Source organism: Sinocyclocheilus anshuiensis, unplaced genomic scaffold (genome assembly GCF_001515605.1).
Source record: "Sinocyclocheilus anshuiensis isolate Anshui unplaced genomic scaffold, SAMN03320099.WGS_v1.1 scaffold55, whole genome shotgun sequence".
Taxonomy (NCBI): Eukaryota; Metazoa; Chordata; class Actinopteri; order Cypriniformes; family Cyprinidae; genus Sinocyclocheilus; species Sinocyclocheilus anshuiensis.
In genome coordinates this window covers 1,825,771-1,843,683 of record NW_015549647.1, presented here as the reverse complement: position 1 = coordinate 1,843,683, position 17,913 = coordinate 1,825,771, and the positions used below count along the sequence as shown (strand labels likewise).

General features: G+C 39.0%; 1 protein-coding gene across 2 annotated transcripts in view; it reads left to right on the top strand.

The window, feature by feature from the left end:
• Positions 1 to 287: 287 nt before the first annotated feature.
• LOC107660039 (sodium channel protein type 2 subunit alpha-like) overlaps positions 288 to 17,913 on the top strand; it is a 31,036-nt gene continuing 13,410 nt past the window's right edge. Inside the window, exons 1-14 of one of the 2 annotated variants that reach the window (XM_016449197.1) lie at positions 288 to 376; positions 4,662 to 4,790; positions 5,313 to 5,404; positions 6,967 to 7,215; positions 7,514 to 7,577; positions 7,937 to 8,078; positions 8,429 to 8,635; positions 9,340 to 9,615; positions 11,473 to 11,811; positions 12,104 to 12,233; positions 13,010 to 13,248; positions 14,340 to 14,513; positions 14,846 to 15,202; positions 16,236 to 16,727. In XM_016449197.1, coding sequence (XP_016304683.1) covers positions 288 to 376; positions 4,662 to 4,790; positions 5,313 to 5,404; positions 6,967 to 7,215; positions 7,514 to 7,577; positions 7,937 to 8,078; positions 8,429 to 8,635; positions 9,340 to 9,615; positions 11,473 to 11,811; positions 12,104 to 12,233; positions 13,010 to 13,248; positions 14,340 to 14,513; positions 14,846 to 15,202; positions 16,236 to 16,727 — 2,979 coding nt within the window. Of the gene's footprint in view, positions 377 to 4,661; positions 4,791 to 5,019; positions 5,112 to 5,312; positions 5,405 to 6,966; positions 7,216 to 7,513; positions 7,578 to 7,936; positions 8,079 to 8,428; positions 8,636 to 9,339; positions 9,616 to 11,472; positions 11,812 to 12,103; positions 12,234 to 13,009; positions 13,249 to 14,339; positions 14,514 to 14,845; positions 15,203 to 16,235; positions 16,728 to 17,913 lie in introns of both variants that reach the window. The other variant, XM_016449198.1, reaches the window with a different exon arrangement.

Below are 17,913 nucleotides of genomic sequence, written 5' to 3'. Positions count from 1 at the left end.
TTTAAATATTAGTGTAAATACAGTTCCGCTTCTCTAAGTTTAATTGTTTGCTACCAAGTGCCTAAAAATAACTTTCATTATCTTTCAAATCTGAAGCTTCAAACCTGGCAAACATTTGACAAGTCCAATAATTATTTCTTCCTCATTAGCATTGATAATATCAAGACAGTTCCCCTAGGTGTGCTGTCTGAGGCTTAACCTGAGATTAGGTGTAGTTGGGTGTGTATACATAAAATATTTGTGTGTGTTTGTGTTTTTTTGTGTATATTCCTTGACGGCTGCTCACAATGTTCAGTTTTGTGATCATGTGCACAATCTTGACCAACTGCACCTTCATGACCCTCAGCAATCCCCCGGACTGGGCCAAGAATGTGGAGTAAGTCACATCATTAACACAGTTGTGCATAGGGATTTTACAGTTTAACCAAGTTATAACCCAGTTTAACCAAAATGATCAGTCTTTCTCTTCTGGGAAGGTGAACTAAACATATTCATTATCTTGTAAACACTTGTATGGACATGATTTTGTCCAAAAAAGTGATCTGTAAATTTGTATCCCCTATGTATATATATTAGGGATGGAACGGTTCAACTTACTCAAGGTTCGGTTTGAATCACGGTTTTAGAGTCACGGTTTCGGTACGGTTCGGTATGTGCTATGTTTAGGCAAAAACTATACTGTCAAATAAAAATAAAGAAAATAAGATTAATCTATCTTAACTACAAGCAACAGCACAAATAAATACAATAGAGTAAATATACAAATAAAATAAACAGTGATTTTCATTTTTTTTTTAGGTATGTCTAACAGTTTTTAGGTACAGAAATTGAATAAAGTAATGCAAAAGTGAAATGCAAAACAGCATTGCATATTTGACTGTATAAATGAAAGATTAATCTTTATTAAAGTTAAAGGCATTTTGACATAATTTTTGTGTGAATTTGTCCATTTAAACACAATACTTCAGAGAGAGCTTAATATTTGTGCGCGTTCTGAGGCGCGGGTTTGCGCGCTTTGGATGAGCGCACGCACAAATACAAGAGTGAATGGTTTGTCCACGTTTTTTTGTTGTTGTTGTAATGTATTGGGAAGCCAGAATGCACATCCATCAGCAGAAAAATATATTAGCTGAACCCTGTTTGTTTTACGTGTTATTTATAGCAAACCATATTACAGATGCGTTGTCAGATTTAAGTTGAACCGCGGTCCTAGCACATGCCGAACCGTGTGCGGAGAACCGTATGGTTCGATTTTTTTCCGCGAACCGTTCCACCCCTAATATATATATATATATATTTATATATCAGGGGCATTTCCTCCGAAGAGACAAGGGAGGCAGTGCCTCCTCAAAAAAAAAAGTCATAGCACAGAAATAAAACAATGCAAATATTACAAAATATTACAAAAAAGTGTATAAATCACTCGTTTTTCTAAAGTAAAACTATCCAACAGAGACACTAGCAAGTAAAGTTATAGTGGGAGTCTGTGTCTCTCTCACCTCCCCTGAGCCCCCCTAAAACGTGCAGAGTTTGCTGGGGGGTAATTGAGAATAAATGGGGGAAAGTCACGTGAGAGGAGGCAATGCCTCCTTCGCAAAATGATTGGATATGACTGCTTATGATCGGCTATGATTGGCTCTGCACGTTCCATGCTCGCCAATCAGTCTGAATGAACAAAATGATGGCATTAATGGGAAGTCTAATTAAATAGTAAGCAATACACACACTTATATGCCGCCACTTTGTCATGTCAAAATCAAACTTCAAATGGCCTGGAAACATGAACTGTGTGTTTTTTTGTAGTGAACAATCAGCTTGTTGAAATTAAAGGTACATCTTCGCATCTGTGACCAGTGTTTATTGAGCTCTGATGACTGATGATCCAAAAATAAGTTTCTCTAAAAAGAACAACTGAACATCAGTTCATAAATAAAATATATAATTGTTTAAATAAAATATATTGCATACATTTTTACTGCCTTGAGTTATTCATTTGGAATAAATGCAAAATGCTTAAAAACACTATGATGAGATTTAAATGTAAAAATACAAAATATATTTTTTATTCTTTTCAAATCAAAGCAATCAAAATCAACAAAAGAGCAACAAAAATATATAAAGTCACTATATAGAACACTAGTATTTTCACCAGCTAAAAATAGTTTTGTCAGTTATTTCTACTGTAGTGTGTCAGTAGGAAATATCAGTGTACATTTCCGAACATTCATTTTGCCATTAATTGTAATAATCCAGTGAGATTTTTGTTTGCACAAGGAGTCTGACAACAGCCAGAGCTCCACACAGAGATCTGACCTCTTCATCATCCAGTCTGTCTGGAATGACACGAAGAAACAGAACAAAGTGAGACAGACTAAATCCAGAAGAACTGTGGCAACATCTCCAAGATGCTTTAAGAGACCTACCTGCAAAGCTACAGTACTGTTAAAAGTTTTAGGCACCTGTGTAAAAATGCTGTAAAATGAGGATGCTGTAAAAATAATGTCATAAATAGATTTCCTTTATCAATCAACTTCTATTAACTAAATTAAATCAACATTTGGTGTGACCATCCTTTGTGTTTACAGCAGCTTTTGCCCTAGGTGCACTTGCGCATAGTTTTGCAGGTAGCTTTGCAGGTAGGTCTCTTGAAGCATCTTGGAAGCGTTGCCACAGTTCCTACTGACACAGACTTATAAAAGTTTTAGGCACTTGTGTAAAAATGCTGTAAAATGCAGTCAAAAATAATGTCATACATAGATTTTCTTTATAAATTAACTTCTATTAACTAAATTAAATCAACATTTGGTGTGACCATCCTTTGTGTTTACAGCAGCTTTTGCCCTAGGTGCACTTGCGCATAGTTTTGCAGGTAGCTTTGCAGGTAGGTCTCTTGAAGCATCTTGGAAGCGTTGCCACAGTTCCTACTGACACAGCAAAAGATAGAAATAACTGACTTAAAATCATTTTTTAGCTGGTGAAAATACTAGTGTTCTAATAATTATTCTACAGGTATGTAACTGAGTTTGTAAACCTAGGCAATGTGTCAGCTCTCCGCACTTTCAGAGTGCTCAGAGCTTTGAAAACTATCTCAGTCATCCCAGGTAAGGGATGTGTGTGTGTGCGTGCGTGTGTGTATAGACGTGCGCATGCGTGTGCGCGTAAACACAGGTGTCAGTCAGATGTGTGTCTCTGTGTGACGTTTCCCTCTGCTACCCTGTCCTGTCCTAACATGCGTGCGTGTGTTTGTGCGTGCGCGTGTGTGTGTGTGTGTGTGACCCCTTCCCCCTCCACCCTCCCTACAGATATGTAACAGAATTTGTGGATCTGGGCAATGTCTCAGCACTGAGAACCTTCAGGGTTTTACGAGCACTCAAAACTATATCAGTGATTCCAGGTGAGGGCTAGCTCACAGGCTGCCTCTCTCTCCATCTGAGCTCTCGCTCACTCCATCCCCTCCTCCGCTGGCCTCTCTCTCATTCTGTCGCTCCCAGCGGCCAGAGAAAGCAGGAATCCGCTCGGGTGTAAAAAACGGGATTCCAGGCTTTTAAAAACACATTCTATAGTTTTCCTTATATCCCTTCTGCCGGGCTCTGCTCTGTTATTTCCCAAAGACCATCACACCTTGGGAAAGGTCTACCATCATGACTTGGGAAATAGACAACTGGGCATTTTTTAATTTTACTGACACAGCAAAAGATAGAAATAACTGACTTAAAATCATTTTTTAGCTGGTGAAAATACTAGTGTTCTAATAATTTTGGCCACCACTGTATATATACACATATATTAAATGTATATTAAATGACAGCTGTTACTCATTAACAACAGCGAGTAGCAAATCAGGGTTTTGTGGGAATGTATTTAAATAAACAATTTACCCTAAAATGAAAATTCTGTCATTTTTTACTCTCACTGTTTACTCTGTGGAACAAAAATGTACAGTTTATATTTTATAGTGACCAACCCTGTCTCTTCATTTAAAAAAATGTAAACAAGTAACAACAACTAAAAAAGTAAACAACAAAAAAGCACCATACCATACAGTTCATTCTTATTATTCTATGTTTTCTAAAGCCATACAATAATTTTGTGTGTGGGAGTTACTGAAATTTATGCTATTATTGACTTATAATCTTCCCTTCTAGTGAGCTGTTAAATCAAGAACTGCTGTGAGTAGATTGAGTCAGTGAGTTGGACTTATTGAACAAATTAGAATACATTCATGAATCACTTGGTTCCTTTTCGTGACTGGATCAATTGGATCAACACCTCAAAAGAAAATTTTTTTCACCGATTTAATTTTTGAGGTCAACGCAATGCAGAACATCTTACTCAATGGGAAGATTTTCAGCGAGTCATTTCAGTAAAAATAGTTTATTCCTTGCACATAGTATCATGGTTTCTGAACACCTGGAATTGATTGAGAATACAAGTTGTATGAAGCACCTAATGGTGTTTTTTTGTTTTGTTTTGCATTTTAACATATATGGTCACTATGCTGTCTTCTCTTTTTGTGTTTTGTGCCCCGACTTTTTTTCCAATAGGAAATTTGTCAACACAGCAAATTAAATAGCATCATTACATGGGGTATTTAACATTTAAATGTTTCAATTTCATACAACTTAATTGTTCTTAGTGAAGTTTTGTTCGTGTGCATTCAGGTACACGTTCACAGGGATCTACACCTTTGAGTCCCTGATAAAGATCCTGGCACGGGGCTTCTGCGTGGGGAAGTTCACTTTCCTGCGAGACCCCTGGAACTGGCTAGATTTCAGTGTCATTCTGATGGCGTAAGTATCTCCGATGACAGATGTTTCTCATGCTTATTAATTTGTATTAAAATAAGAGTCATACAAATGAGTCTGTACACTGTTTTTCCTGAGCTGTTAATGAGAGTTTGCACACACTGATGAAAGAAAGCTGGTGAATCCATGTTGGTTGCTGTTGTGTGAGTTTGAGCGAGTGTGTTGGCGTGCGTGCGTGTGCGCGCTTGTGGTAACTCTCTATTTGATTCTACAGGTATGTAACTGAGTTTGTAAACCTAGGCAATGTGTCAGCTCTCCGCACTTTCAGAGTGCTCAGAGCTTTGAAAACTATCTCAGTCATCCCAGGTAAGGGATGTGTGTGTGTGCGTGCGTGTGTGTATAGACGTGCGCATGCGTGTGCGCGTAAACACAGGTGTCAGTCAGATGTGTGTCTCTGTGTGACGTTTCCCTCTGCTACCCTGTCCTGTCCTAACATGCGTGCGTGTGTTTGTGCGTGCGCGTGTGTGTGTGTGTGTGTGACCCCTTCCCCCTCCACCCTCCCTACAGATATGTAACAGAATTTGTGGATCTGGGCAATGTCTCAGCACTGAGAACCTTCAGGGTTTTACGAGCACTCAAAACTATATCAGTGATTCCAGGTGAGGGCTAGCTCACAGGCTGCCTCTCTCTCCATCTGAGCTCTCGCTCACTCCATCCCCTCCTCCGCTGGCCTCTCTCTCATTCTGTCGCTCCCAGCGGCCAGAGAAAGCAGGAATCCGCTCGGGTGTAAAAAACGGGATTCCAGGCTTTTAAAAACACATTCTATAGTTTTCCTTATATCCCTTCTGCCGGGCTCTGCTCTGTTATTTCCCAAAGACCATCACACCTTGGGAAAGGTCTACCATCATGACTTGGGAAATAGACAACTGGGCATTTTTTAATTTGTGTTTTTTTTTTTTTTTGCATGAGACATTGCTGAAGCCTATAGCCTGAGATAGAGAACTTGAGACCCTCTACTCTTCTCTTCTCCTCTGTCTGCTGTTTGAGTTCTATGTGCATGCGCATCGTCGGCTGTGCCCGTTATATGCTGTGCTGCGCATGTGTGTGTGTGTTTGTGAAACACACACACACATGCAGGCATGCACATGCAACACTTGCACTCACTGTCTTACACTGCATGCTTTAATGTTGTTTATACGCAATGTCAAAAACATTTATTCAACTAACATGCAAACTAATATTTAAAACCATGTTTTAATCACCAAAAGCTTCTTGATTGCTTTCTTTTTACTAATTATATAAAACAGAATGCTTTCTAGATTTTTTTTGTGTTATTCTAGTTTAAAAAAAGGATTTGAGTAACTATAATGTCAAAAATATAAGGTAATGTTGTATACTGCCAGAATAGTTCAGCCAAAAATTAACATTCTACAATTTTTTCTTTATTCGTCATTATTCCAAACTAAACCTGTATGCTATGATATCTTTGTGTAAAGAGTAGATCAGAATTTGACTCTTAATTTAAAGATACACTAAAGAAGATTTTCAAGATGACACCAAACCTGATTTAATTTTCTTTATTGTCGTCACACAAAGCTGTCATCTGACCTCAGAAGGCTTAAAATGTAGTGTACCATTTGTATAGGACACTATTATGGTGCTATCATGGTGTCTTTTTGGAGCATGACAGCTGTGGTTGCTATGAACTGTGACTGTATAGAATAGAGCTGTGTCAATTTCCTTTTGTGTTTTACACAAAAAATAACAACATACAGGTTTAGAATGACATGAGGGTGAATAAGTAATGGGTTTCTGGGTGAACCATTCGTGCATCAGTATGACAGAAACAGTAGCACTTTAATAATATGCAATTTGTTAACATTAGTTAGTGTATTGTGAACTAACAATTTTACAGTATTTTGGTTCATGGTAATTTATAAATACACTGTTGTTCATTGTTATTCATGTTTGTGATAAACAATGTTAATTTACACAAAAATGTATAACTGTATCAGTAAACATATGAATTTATATTAACCTGCATAAATAAATGTTGTAATGTAGCTATCATTCTACGTAATGTTAACATATTAGACCTTATTCTAAAGTGTTACCATAAGAGCCTTTCCAGATCTATGTAGCTGTATTGTGCATTCTCACATTGTGTTTGAGTTGTTGTGTGTATTGGGTGTGTTTGTGACCACCGTTGCGTGTTCCTCAGGGCTGAAGACTATCGTTGGCGCTCTGATCCAGTCCGTGAAGAAGCTGTCAGACGTGATGATCCTGACTGTGTTCTGTCTGAGTGTGTTTGCTCTGATCGGACTGCAGCTCTTCATGGGAATCCTGCGGCAGAAGTGTGTGAAGATGCCGGAGGTCAATGTCACTGAAAACCTGACCGCCACGCTGAACTACAGCGCTGGTTTAGAGCTGCGCAACACCTTTAACTGGACAGAATACAGTAGTGACGAGAGTACGTGAAGAATGTGTGTGCTTCTCTGTGTGTGTGTGTGTGTGTGTGTTATTGAGATGCTCGTTGACACTACATGTCCTTGAGGATGTGAGGAATGCTCCACTGGCCCAAGAAAAACGAGTCATCGAGTGCTCAAAGCACTCTTATGGTTGTGTGTGTGGATGTGTGTTGCCTCGCAGTGAGTGTGCTTTAAAGTCTAGCCTTTTTTAGACAATTTAGGCAAATACACTTCCTTCAAGCAACAGGATTCACAAGATTATGTTTCTTGACATTTATCTTGTGCCTTTCCCCTTTTTAGGCAATTATTATTTCCTCCCAGGCCGCAGAGATCCTTTGCTATGTGGAAATTCAAGCGATGCAGGGTGAATATGTTCTTTTAGACTGCACATGCTAGTGAAATTTAAACATCATTTTAGAATATAGAGAATATAGAATGTAAATAGATTAGATGTTGTAATATAAAGAAAAGGTTTTTTTCACTTGAAATACTGCAGGTTTTCTTAACAATCTAACATCTCATTTTTTAATTGGTTAAGTTTATATAATGCAGTGGTTTTCAGCCTTTTTGATTCTAAGCTAATGTGTACTTCTCTTACTTTTAGCATTTTAACTGAGATGAACCACTGAACTGTGAACCACTGATATGATGTCCCATGTTGGGCTAAATAACTCTTATTCACTGAATATGCTGAAAATATTTTTCCACTTCCTTGGATTACAGGCAGTGTCCAGAGGGCTTCACGTGTATAAAAGCAGGTCGTAATCCTGACTACGGCTACACAAGCTTTGACACATTCAGCTGGGCCTTCCTCTCACTCTTCCGACTCATGACACAAGACTTCTGGGAAAACCTCTACCAGCAGGTACAGCCCTGACATCAGCTCAATATCATCCTGTAGACATGAAAAAACACCCTACATCCTTCTACAATGTCTAGGCCATGGCTATTTATTTCCTATTAACATTATACCACACCATTGTTTCTTGAATCTCCAGAGCCATAGCAAAACAAATTTAATTTTGTCCGAGTTGTAATACTTTAATAATAAAGAAACCATTATATATAAGTTTAGCCCATTTTCCTGTAGGCGTTAGAAAACATCAGCATCTATCCATTAACTAATCAATATCCTTTTACTTGTATTCTCTTTCTTCCAAAAAAAGTATTTTTGTAACATTTTGTTTGTGTATGTGTGTGTTTTGCCTCTCACAGACCCTGCGTGCAGCTGGAAAGCCCTATATGATCTTCTTTGTTCTTGTGATCTTCTTGGGCTCCTTCTATCTGGTAAATCTCATCCTGGCTGTGGTGGCCATGGCATATGACGAGCAGAACCAGGCCACCATAGAAGAGGCTCAACAGAAAGAGGAAGAGTTTCAAGCCATGCTAGAACAGCTAAAGAGACAACAGGAAGAGGCACAGGTAGCTACACACACACACACACACACACACACACACACACACACACATACTAGCTATCAGAATACACAAGCATACATTCACTTGCACAGACAGTTTTTTTTTTATATACAAATTATCACATTGATTTACAGTTATTGTGTGTTCTCATTACTTTTGTTTTGATCATTATTTTGTTCTCGTTTCCTGATCTTTGATCTCTTCCTCTGCCTTCGTCATCTCTGAAGTTTCTCAGCACCACACTTGCTACGGCTAACACTGCCCTGTCGCCATGGAAACCGACAGATGATGAGAGCGAGTGAGAGAGTGTCCTTTCTCCTAGTAAACATGAAAAAGAGAGAAACAAGAGCGAAACAGAAAGCGAGAGAAACAGAGAAAGAGACCAAAAAAGCAAGATGTAGATTAACTCAAAAATGGCGAATGTTCTCTATGGTGGAAGATAGATAGATAGATAGATAATAAGGAAAAAGAAAGTTAAAAACATAATGCAGTTGTAAGTAAGGATTACTGAGAATGGAATAAAGTGGCAAAGGTCAACAATATGACAAATACCTGTAATTTAATCTGATCACATAAAGCGATCCTCCCTCCTTCTTCAGTGCTCACTGTTTATCCATCTCTTGTCTCTGCTTTCGGTATGTGAGCTTGAACTAAGTCTACCCCTGGTTGCCCTTGACAACGGTGCTTGCGCTGTGATTGGTTGGCAGGTTGCCGTGGCAGCAGCAACAGAGAGTGGGGAGTACAGCGGGAGGGGGGGCTTGTCAGAGGAAAGCTCCTCCGGAGGGTCCAGACTCAGCTCCAAGAGCGCTAAAGAGCGAAGGAATAGGAGGAAGAAAAGAAAACAAAGGGAAGAAGAAGAGAAAGCCGATCAGGAAAAGTTCCATAAGTCCGCCTCAGAGGACAGCATCAGACGGCCTGGATTTCGATTCTCCATCGATGCCAACCGACTCTCGTATGAGAAGAAATGTTCCACTCCAAACCAGGTGACCACCTCCTTTGTGTGGCATTGTGGGAAATGTTGTTTGATAAATGTTTCTGAGTTTGTCAGATAATTCTCATCTTCTCAGCTATATTGTTACTGAGGTGGGCGGAGTGCTAATCAACTCAAGAAGTGTGATAGGGAGGCAGAAAATATTAGCTCATTAAAATGTTCAGCTATGCACTTATTCACAGAGGATTACAGGGTTAAAGGTGACACAGATGCTTCGAAAATAACCCAAATGTAAATGTGGTTGAGATGTGGTTTCATTTAATTCTAACAAATCTTAATCCACCAGAAATCTATTGTAAAACATAAAACATACATGCTACCATTGGCATATGCATGCAAATTAATCTGCAGTAACATTATTCACAATATAAATACCATGAGACAAATCGGATATACAGTTTTGAAATATGACATAATATGAGCACATGACATAAACATAGAGAAACAAAATTAACCAATTTTTACACACTTTTGCACCAGCTGATGGTAGAAATGCCAACAGCATGCAGAATTCAAAACTAAGAGCAGGCATTTTGATGATGACAAACACAACTAAATCTACAGGGACATTAGTACAAAGATAGTAGGTCTTAAAGAAACTTATGTGTTCATGTGTTGATGTATTTTGGAGTTTGGGGTAGGACGCGTCAAAGGGCTTGTGCTCTTTTTAAATAGCTAAAAGCCTTTAGTTTAGATCATAGCTATGAACCATAATTTGCTACTTGCTTTTGCTAGTCAGACCTAGTATTTTTAGAGAGCTTTTGACACCACAGTGCCAATTTTCAACAGGAACAGCATTCATATTATTGTTAATTAAATGTGTTTCTTGCAAAAATGATTCAGCTTTTCAATGCAGTATTAGGGCCCTATTTTAATGATCTAAGCGCATGGCGCAATTGCGCTTAGGGCATGTCCGAATCCACTTTTGCTAGTTTAAGGACGGGAAAAATGGTCGGCACGCCCGGCGCGTAGTCTAAAAGGGTTGTCCCTATTCTCTAAATGAGTAATGGGTGTGTTTTGGGCTAACAAGTGTTAGTCTCATCTCCCATTCCCTTTAAAAGCCAGTTGCTCTCGTGTCATGGCGGAATTTACAAGCGGAAAAACTGAACGCGTCTCTAGCGAGGAAACGGATCTGCTTGTGCGCATAATTCTGATACATGAAATGACTATCCATTATGACATGTAGGCATTTTTATATTTATGTACACAATAATAATCTTTACATTTTAATCCTTTAATTTTTAATTTTTAAAAATGTTTGTGTGCTGCTGCGCATCCCTGTGTGTGTAATAAGCAAAGTGTACACGCGTTGTGCACCCGCCTATTGGAGCATATTACTAACATGTTCTTTAAATAACAAAAAAGAAAAAAAATATTGCGCCAGACTTTAGACCAGGTTTTTGTTGGTCAATTGCACAGTCTATTTCAGTTGCCTCAAAATAGCAATGCACCTTAACACACCTTGTTTTCTGACCAGCACGCCCATGGGCGCACAAATGGGCACAAATGCATTTGCTATTTAAACAACGTGGCGCAGGACGTGAAAATGACAACTGTGTCGGGCTGAAACTAGCAAAAAACATTGCGCCGGGTGTATGATAGGGCCCTTTGTGTCGTAAAGCAAGATATTCACCTTCAGACTTTAGTAATGAATGATTTAATTATTAATATTAGGACTAGCATAATAAATACAAATTTGTTCTGTGTACTGGTTATTGGACACATAAACAATCTATCAGTATCAGTGTTAAAAATACTTTATCAGTCAATTTCTAATCTTCATTTTAAAAAAGTACAATGTATGTACTTTACATTTTCTCTTAGTTTTTTGTTTTTGTGTCTTTTTCAGTCTCTTCTCAGCATTCGTGGATCTCTCTTCTCCCCAAGGAGGAACAGTCGCACCAGTCTGTTCAGTTTTCGTGGTAGAGCGCGAGATTTTGGCTCCGAGAATGATTTTGCGGACGATGAGCACAGCACGTTTGAGGATAGTGACAGTCGCCGCGGATCGCTCTTCGTACCTCATTGTATTGAGAGACGAAGTTCCACTGTCAGTCACTGCAGCCTTGCTCCCAGAATTATGCTCCCAGCCAACGGAAAAATGCACTGCACAGTCGATTGCAATGGAGTGGTCTCCCTGGTGGGCGGGACATCTGTGCCAACATCACCAATCGGACGTTTGTTACCTGAGGTAGAGCAACTGAAATGCCTGTATCTGTTATATATCTGTTAAATATTCTTTGGTTTATATGCTAGATACACTCACACTCACACACAAGCACACAGACATACAAATACACATACAGGAGTTTTTCAGAATGAACATGTAATGTTGGCTGTTAGTATACAGTATATGTCCTGGTAATTTTGCATTTGGCACATGTAAATATTGTCATATTCTTTACTTGCATAATAAAAAAACAAACAAAACAAAAAACAATAAAATGCTCAATTCTCATGATATGTTTTTTTTTTCTTTCTAGGGCACAACCACTGAGTCTGAGGCACATAAAAAACGTTCAGGATCACACCAGCCGTCTGATTATCTGGATGAGACAGTAGCCAGAAAAAGAGCTCTGAGTGTGGCCAGCATTCTGACAAATACTATGGAAGGTCTGAAACACACTGACCTCACACATGTAAACAAATGTGTTAAAATCACATATAATATAATAATAATTTGACATAATGGTTTCATTTTGTTCTCTGTGATTTCTAAAGAGAATAAATAAAATAAAATAATATTATTTATTTTTTTTTTTAGCTTTTTTTACCATTTGTATTTCATTTTTAAATAAATTTGGCTTTCTCTGGCAAAGTTTCTGTTATTTACTGATAAAAATAAATCATCAGTGATTTGTTCAATTGTGTATTCAACTCATTCACCTGTAGTTTTACCCTAGCAAATGTTTCTGTACAACTATAGAAACATATGTTCGGGTAAAACTATAGGTGAATTAGTTACATATATGTAAAGAAGTTTGTTTTAGATGCTGTCAGTATGTTTATATTATATATTTCACTGTATATCTAGTCATACAAAAACGTACTAGTACAATTTACATACGATTAGCTATGAAAGCAAATAAGATCACCCTCACACACATATGCACACACACACCACTCTCACACTCATGTACTGACCTTTAAACACTGACTTTAAGTCGTGTAGCTGCTGACACTGCTGACGTGCCAGTGCAATTATTTTTGAACGCCTCACATGCACTCTCAACCTCATCATCTAATTTTCAGTCATCACATACACACACAATCTTCCAACAGACAATGCAGACATGTAAACTTTTTGCAATTCAACCATCATTTGAAAGCGATTCGAAAGCCATACTTTTTTTAACATTTAATAGATATTAAATGATTTCTGTTCACAGAACTTGAGGAATCGCGGCAGAAGTGCCCTCCATGTTGGTACAAGTTTGCCAACAGCTTCCTGATCTGGGACTGCTGTCCAGCCTGGCTGAGGGTGAAGGAGATTGTGAACATGGTGGTGATGGATCCGTTTGTAGACCTGGCCATAACCATTTGCATTGTTCTCAACACCCTCTTCATGGCTATGGAACACTACCCTATGACAGACGGGTTCAACCATGTGCTGTCAGTTGGGAACCTGGTGAGCTCTCAATGCCAGATTCTCATTATAATACAGTATGTTTTTATTTATTTTGTTGATTTAAAGGGTTAGTTCACCCAAAAATGAAAATTAGCCCATGAATTACTCGGTGAACAAAGGCCTCCTGTAGTGAATCGATGCGTTTTTGTAAGAAAAATAACCATATTTAAAACGTAATAATCAATTTAATCTAGCTTGCGCTCACTGTTGTGCACGGAAGCAACTCCGGGCGGATGACGTAAGACGTCGGCGTAGCGCCGCTCAGAAGTGACGAAGGCGGAAGCGCAGCGGAGAGATCAAAACAAAACAACGGTCACAAATCTTTAAGTACAAAACGAAGATTTGTAAAGTAGAATGTCAGAGGATTTCAATATAAGCCAAGAGGAGACTGGTTTTCCTTTGCTAAAGTAAGGAAACGTTGCTTCCTTTGCTCCTGTAAACAAACGTTGGTTTTCAGGAGACTCACCGGCGCAACGCCAACATCTTACGTCATCCTCCCGGAGCTGCTTCCGTGTACAACTGTTGGCGCAAGCTAGATTAAAGTGATTATTAAGTTTTGAATATGGATATTTTTCTTACAAAAACGCATCGATTCGCTACAGGATGCCTTTGTTCACCCCCCGGAGCCATGTGAGGCACTTTTTATTATGGATGGATGCACTTTATTTCACTTCTTTTGGACTGATGCACTGCAACACCCGCTGACTGCCATTAAACAGCTTGGACGATCAAAGACAATTTTTAATACAACTTCGATTGGATTCATCTGAAAGAAGGAAGTCATATACGCCTAGGATGGCTTGAAGGAGAGTAAATCATGGGATAATTTTCATTTTTGGGTGAACTATCCCTTTAAATCAGCATAAAAACAGTACAACAAATACAAAACTTTTAGTCAGTAGTATTATACTACTAAGCAAACTCCTATGATGCATTAAAATCTTTTTTTAAACATTGAGAATGCAGATTTGAAACATTTTAGTGCACTGTGTAAATGTTCTTATTGTTGGTTTTGTGTTGAGATTTTTAGTTCCGTTGGTAGTCGTTAGGATTGTTTTGGTGCTAATCTGTTCCTTTTGGACTCTGTGCAGGTATTCACAGGAATCTTCACAGCAGAGATGTGTCTAAAGGTAATTGCTCTAGACCCATATTACTACTTCCAAGAAGGCTGGAATATCTTTGATGGCATCATCGTGAGCCTGAGTCTTATGGAACTGGGCCTGGCCAATGTTGAGGGACTTTCTGTGTTGCGGTCTTTTAGATTGGTGAGCAAATCTCTCATCTCATACAGTGGTGTTCGAAGGTTTAAGACCACTAGTGAAAATGCTTCTGTTTTGTTTTTTTTCTAGTTTAATACTGTTATTTTCATTATAAATTGTGTCATCAACATAATGCGAGTAAAAGTCAAGACAGTAGCACTTGAGCTTTATGAAATCTACATGCTTGTGCAAGTTTTGGACTCTACTGTATGGCTGATACCATTTCAGAAACCCAAATGCTGGCTTTTTTATACATTTAAGACTCCATGAATTCAGGGTAATGGCTTGATCACAAAACAGCTCTTTTCTAACATTCCCTGTCTCATTCTCTCTCTTAGTTAAGAGTCTTTAAGCTGGCAAAGTCTTGGCCCACGCTGAACATGCTGATAAAGATCATTGGTAACTCAGTTGGTGCTTTGGGAAATCTAACCCTCGTCCTGGCCATCATTGTCTTCATCTTCGCTGTGGTGGGAATGCAGTTGTTTGGAAGGAGCTACCGTGAGTGTGTCTGCAAGATCTCAGAGGATTGTGAGTTGCCGCGGTGGCACATGGACGATTTCTTCCATTCCTTCCTGATTGTGTTCCGGGTGCTTTGTGGCGAATGGATCGAAACCATGTGGGACTGCATGGAAGTGGCGGGGCAGTCAATGTGTCTCATCGTCTTCATGATGGTCATGGTCATTGGGAATCTGGTGGTAAGATCAGTCATGCCACACGGAGACACCTGGAAGATAGGCTTTCCCTCTACCTTTCTTCTTCCTGTTTTCCTTTTTATTCCTCTCATGTACATTTACTTTTGCAATTTTATACTTTTTGCATTGATAAATGGGATTTTGCCAAGTAGGACGTGCTACTGGATCAACGTCTTTGTAGGTCCTGCAACAACATTCATATGAACAAATCATATTTTGAGTTCAAAATAAGGGTAAGGCTTAGGGCTTTGAGTTCAGCAACTTTCTGTCCATCTGATATTAGGTATGCAATGGTTAAGGTTTGGGATTAGGACTATGTTTATTTTACAGGATGTTGATCCAGGAACACTTTCCTACTTTGCAACTTCAGACATTTCATGTACTTGTTTAGATAGTTTAGACACTTTAGATATTTCAGACACTTAAGGAATAAATTAACCATTGTCATTAGTGCACATGCGAATACAGTGTTCTACAATGACATTGGTAAGCAAAAATATTTGCTTTTGCATGATGCTGCATGCATGCTCCTCAGCATAAAGTCCAAGACCTCTGTTGGAGCATGACTTAGGGCCAGCAAAGCAATTTTAAATTGTTCAGTCTACTCAAAACAGAACTGATCATGATCCTGTTGTAAGAGTGAATCTCATTGACATTTCATATTTTCCTCCAACAAAGAAAAAATTTGAAATTATAATTTGCGTAGAGTAAATTAGGTTTGTTTTAGAGCCATTAAGTTTTTTGCATTTTCATGACAATTAAGTGCATTTTCCTTCCATGTTTTCATTACCATAATGCATGGGTTAATTTAATTTAATTTAATTTTAATTTAATTAAATTTTGAGGTACACTACCATTGAAAAATGTAACAATTTAACTTGTTAAATGAAAATATGTATATTTTTTTAAATCTTCCTAACCCAAAACTTTTGACCTAGACATGTTCTGATCATTGTGATAATTTCTGAGTCGAATCTGTTAATCTTATCTGTGTTTGATCTTACTGATTCTCAAAGTGTGTGTTGTTGTGTGGCAGGTGTTGAACCTGTTCCTGGCCTTGCTGCTGAGCTCTTTCAGTGCCGATAATCTGGCCGCCACTGATGAGGACAGCGAAATGAACAACCTGCAGATCGCCGTGGGCAGAATACAGAAAGGTATCGCTTTGGTCAAGTCCGCTTTACGCCACTTTCTCCAAAGCCTCTGCCTGGCCGGCTCCAAACCTCGTGCTCTAGATGAAGAGAAACCCCTTGACGACCTCCACAGTGACGGCAAGGAGAATTGCTTGTCCAATCACGTTCCGGTGGCCGTCGACCTCACAAAAGACTATCTGAAGGAGGGCTGCGTCTCCCCTGGTAATGGAGTGGAAGGTCACGTAAAGTATGGAATTGAGGAAGGCGACTACATGTCGTTCATACACAATCCCAGCCTCACTGTTACAGTACCGATTGCGGTGGGAGAGTCGGACTTTGAAAATCTGAACACGGAAGATTTCAGTAGTGACTCGTCTGACATCGAGGGCAGTAAAGAGGTAAGCCAGATTTCTATGGCTAAACAGAAATTTCACTTTTAAAATGCATGAAACACAGTTCTGAATTTTTGTGTTTCAGTGTGGGAAAGAGTTGCTATGTAACATAATGTAAAAAAAGTCATATTTAATGGTTTAATTTATTGTTTTAGGTTTGTTTGTAATTCATCAGGAGTCAATGTCTCTTTCCCTGTAGGGGACAAACAGTTGTGTTGAGTCATATTACCATTGCAACATTCTCTGCTCAGAGCTGCAGCCCATTATGTGTGTGTGTGTTTTTACTGTTCCATGGGCTTCAGGGCAGTTTGCCCCTGTTCATCTGCAGCTAGTTAAGACAAACCTCTGGGCACTGTAGCAGGTAGACTTTCTGAGTTATATTCATTATATCAGTACAACACAGCCTTGCACACACATAACCTCTCACACGCTCTAATGTGTATTATTTACGACCAACTGAGCAGGCATGGCATCATGCATCCCAGACTATGAATGAGGCTGTTGAGGAAATTGCTAAATTCAGCATCCTTGCCCAGGGTGAAATTGAGTATGCTTAACTATGTGTGTGTGTTTTTTATGTGTTTTTGTCTGGCTGTGTGTGAGTGTGTGTGTTTGTATTCCAGCACATCTCCATGCTTTTCCAGCAGTACTGTCACTGTGCTTAATAATTTCTCTCTCCCCTCTTCTAACTATTTCTATATCTAATTTAAGTGGTTCAGTGTTGAAGTTGCAGACGTTATTATCCATGTTATGTGAAGTGTGTATCTCCTCTCTGTGTGTGACCTGTTATTGCAGCGTTATGACAGACGAACCCCAGGTTTTCTCTGAGAGAGCCCTGTAAGAGACTCACCTTCCTCCTCACCCACACTAACCATGGAGACTGCCTTTGTCATCTAAATCAGACCAAACTCTCGTCTCTCTCTCATTTTATCTCTCTTTTTGGATCGGATTGCCCTTTTGTTTTTCGTTTCTCAATGCCTGTGCCCTTCCCTCCCTCTTAAACAACCCTATTTTGCACCGAAGAGAGACAGCTGTCAGCCTTTTTGTTTTGGTTTGTTGTTTCTACATGACTTTGTGTTTCTGTTGTAGCACTGGGCTTCTTTGCAGTACCTTCAGTCATATGGAATGAGCAAGATCATCATTGTACATCAATAGCCCATCGAACATCTCTCTGTTACATTAGCTTGTATGT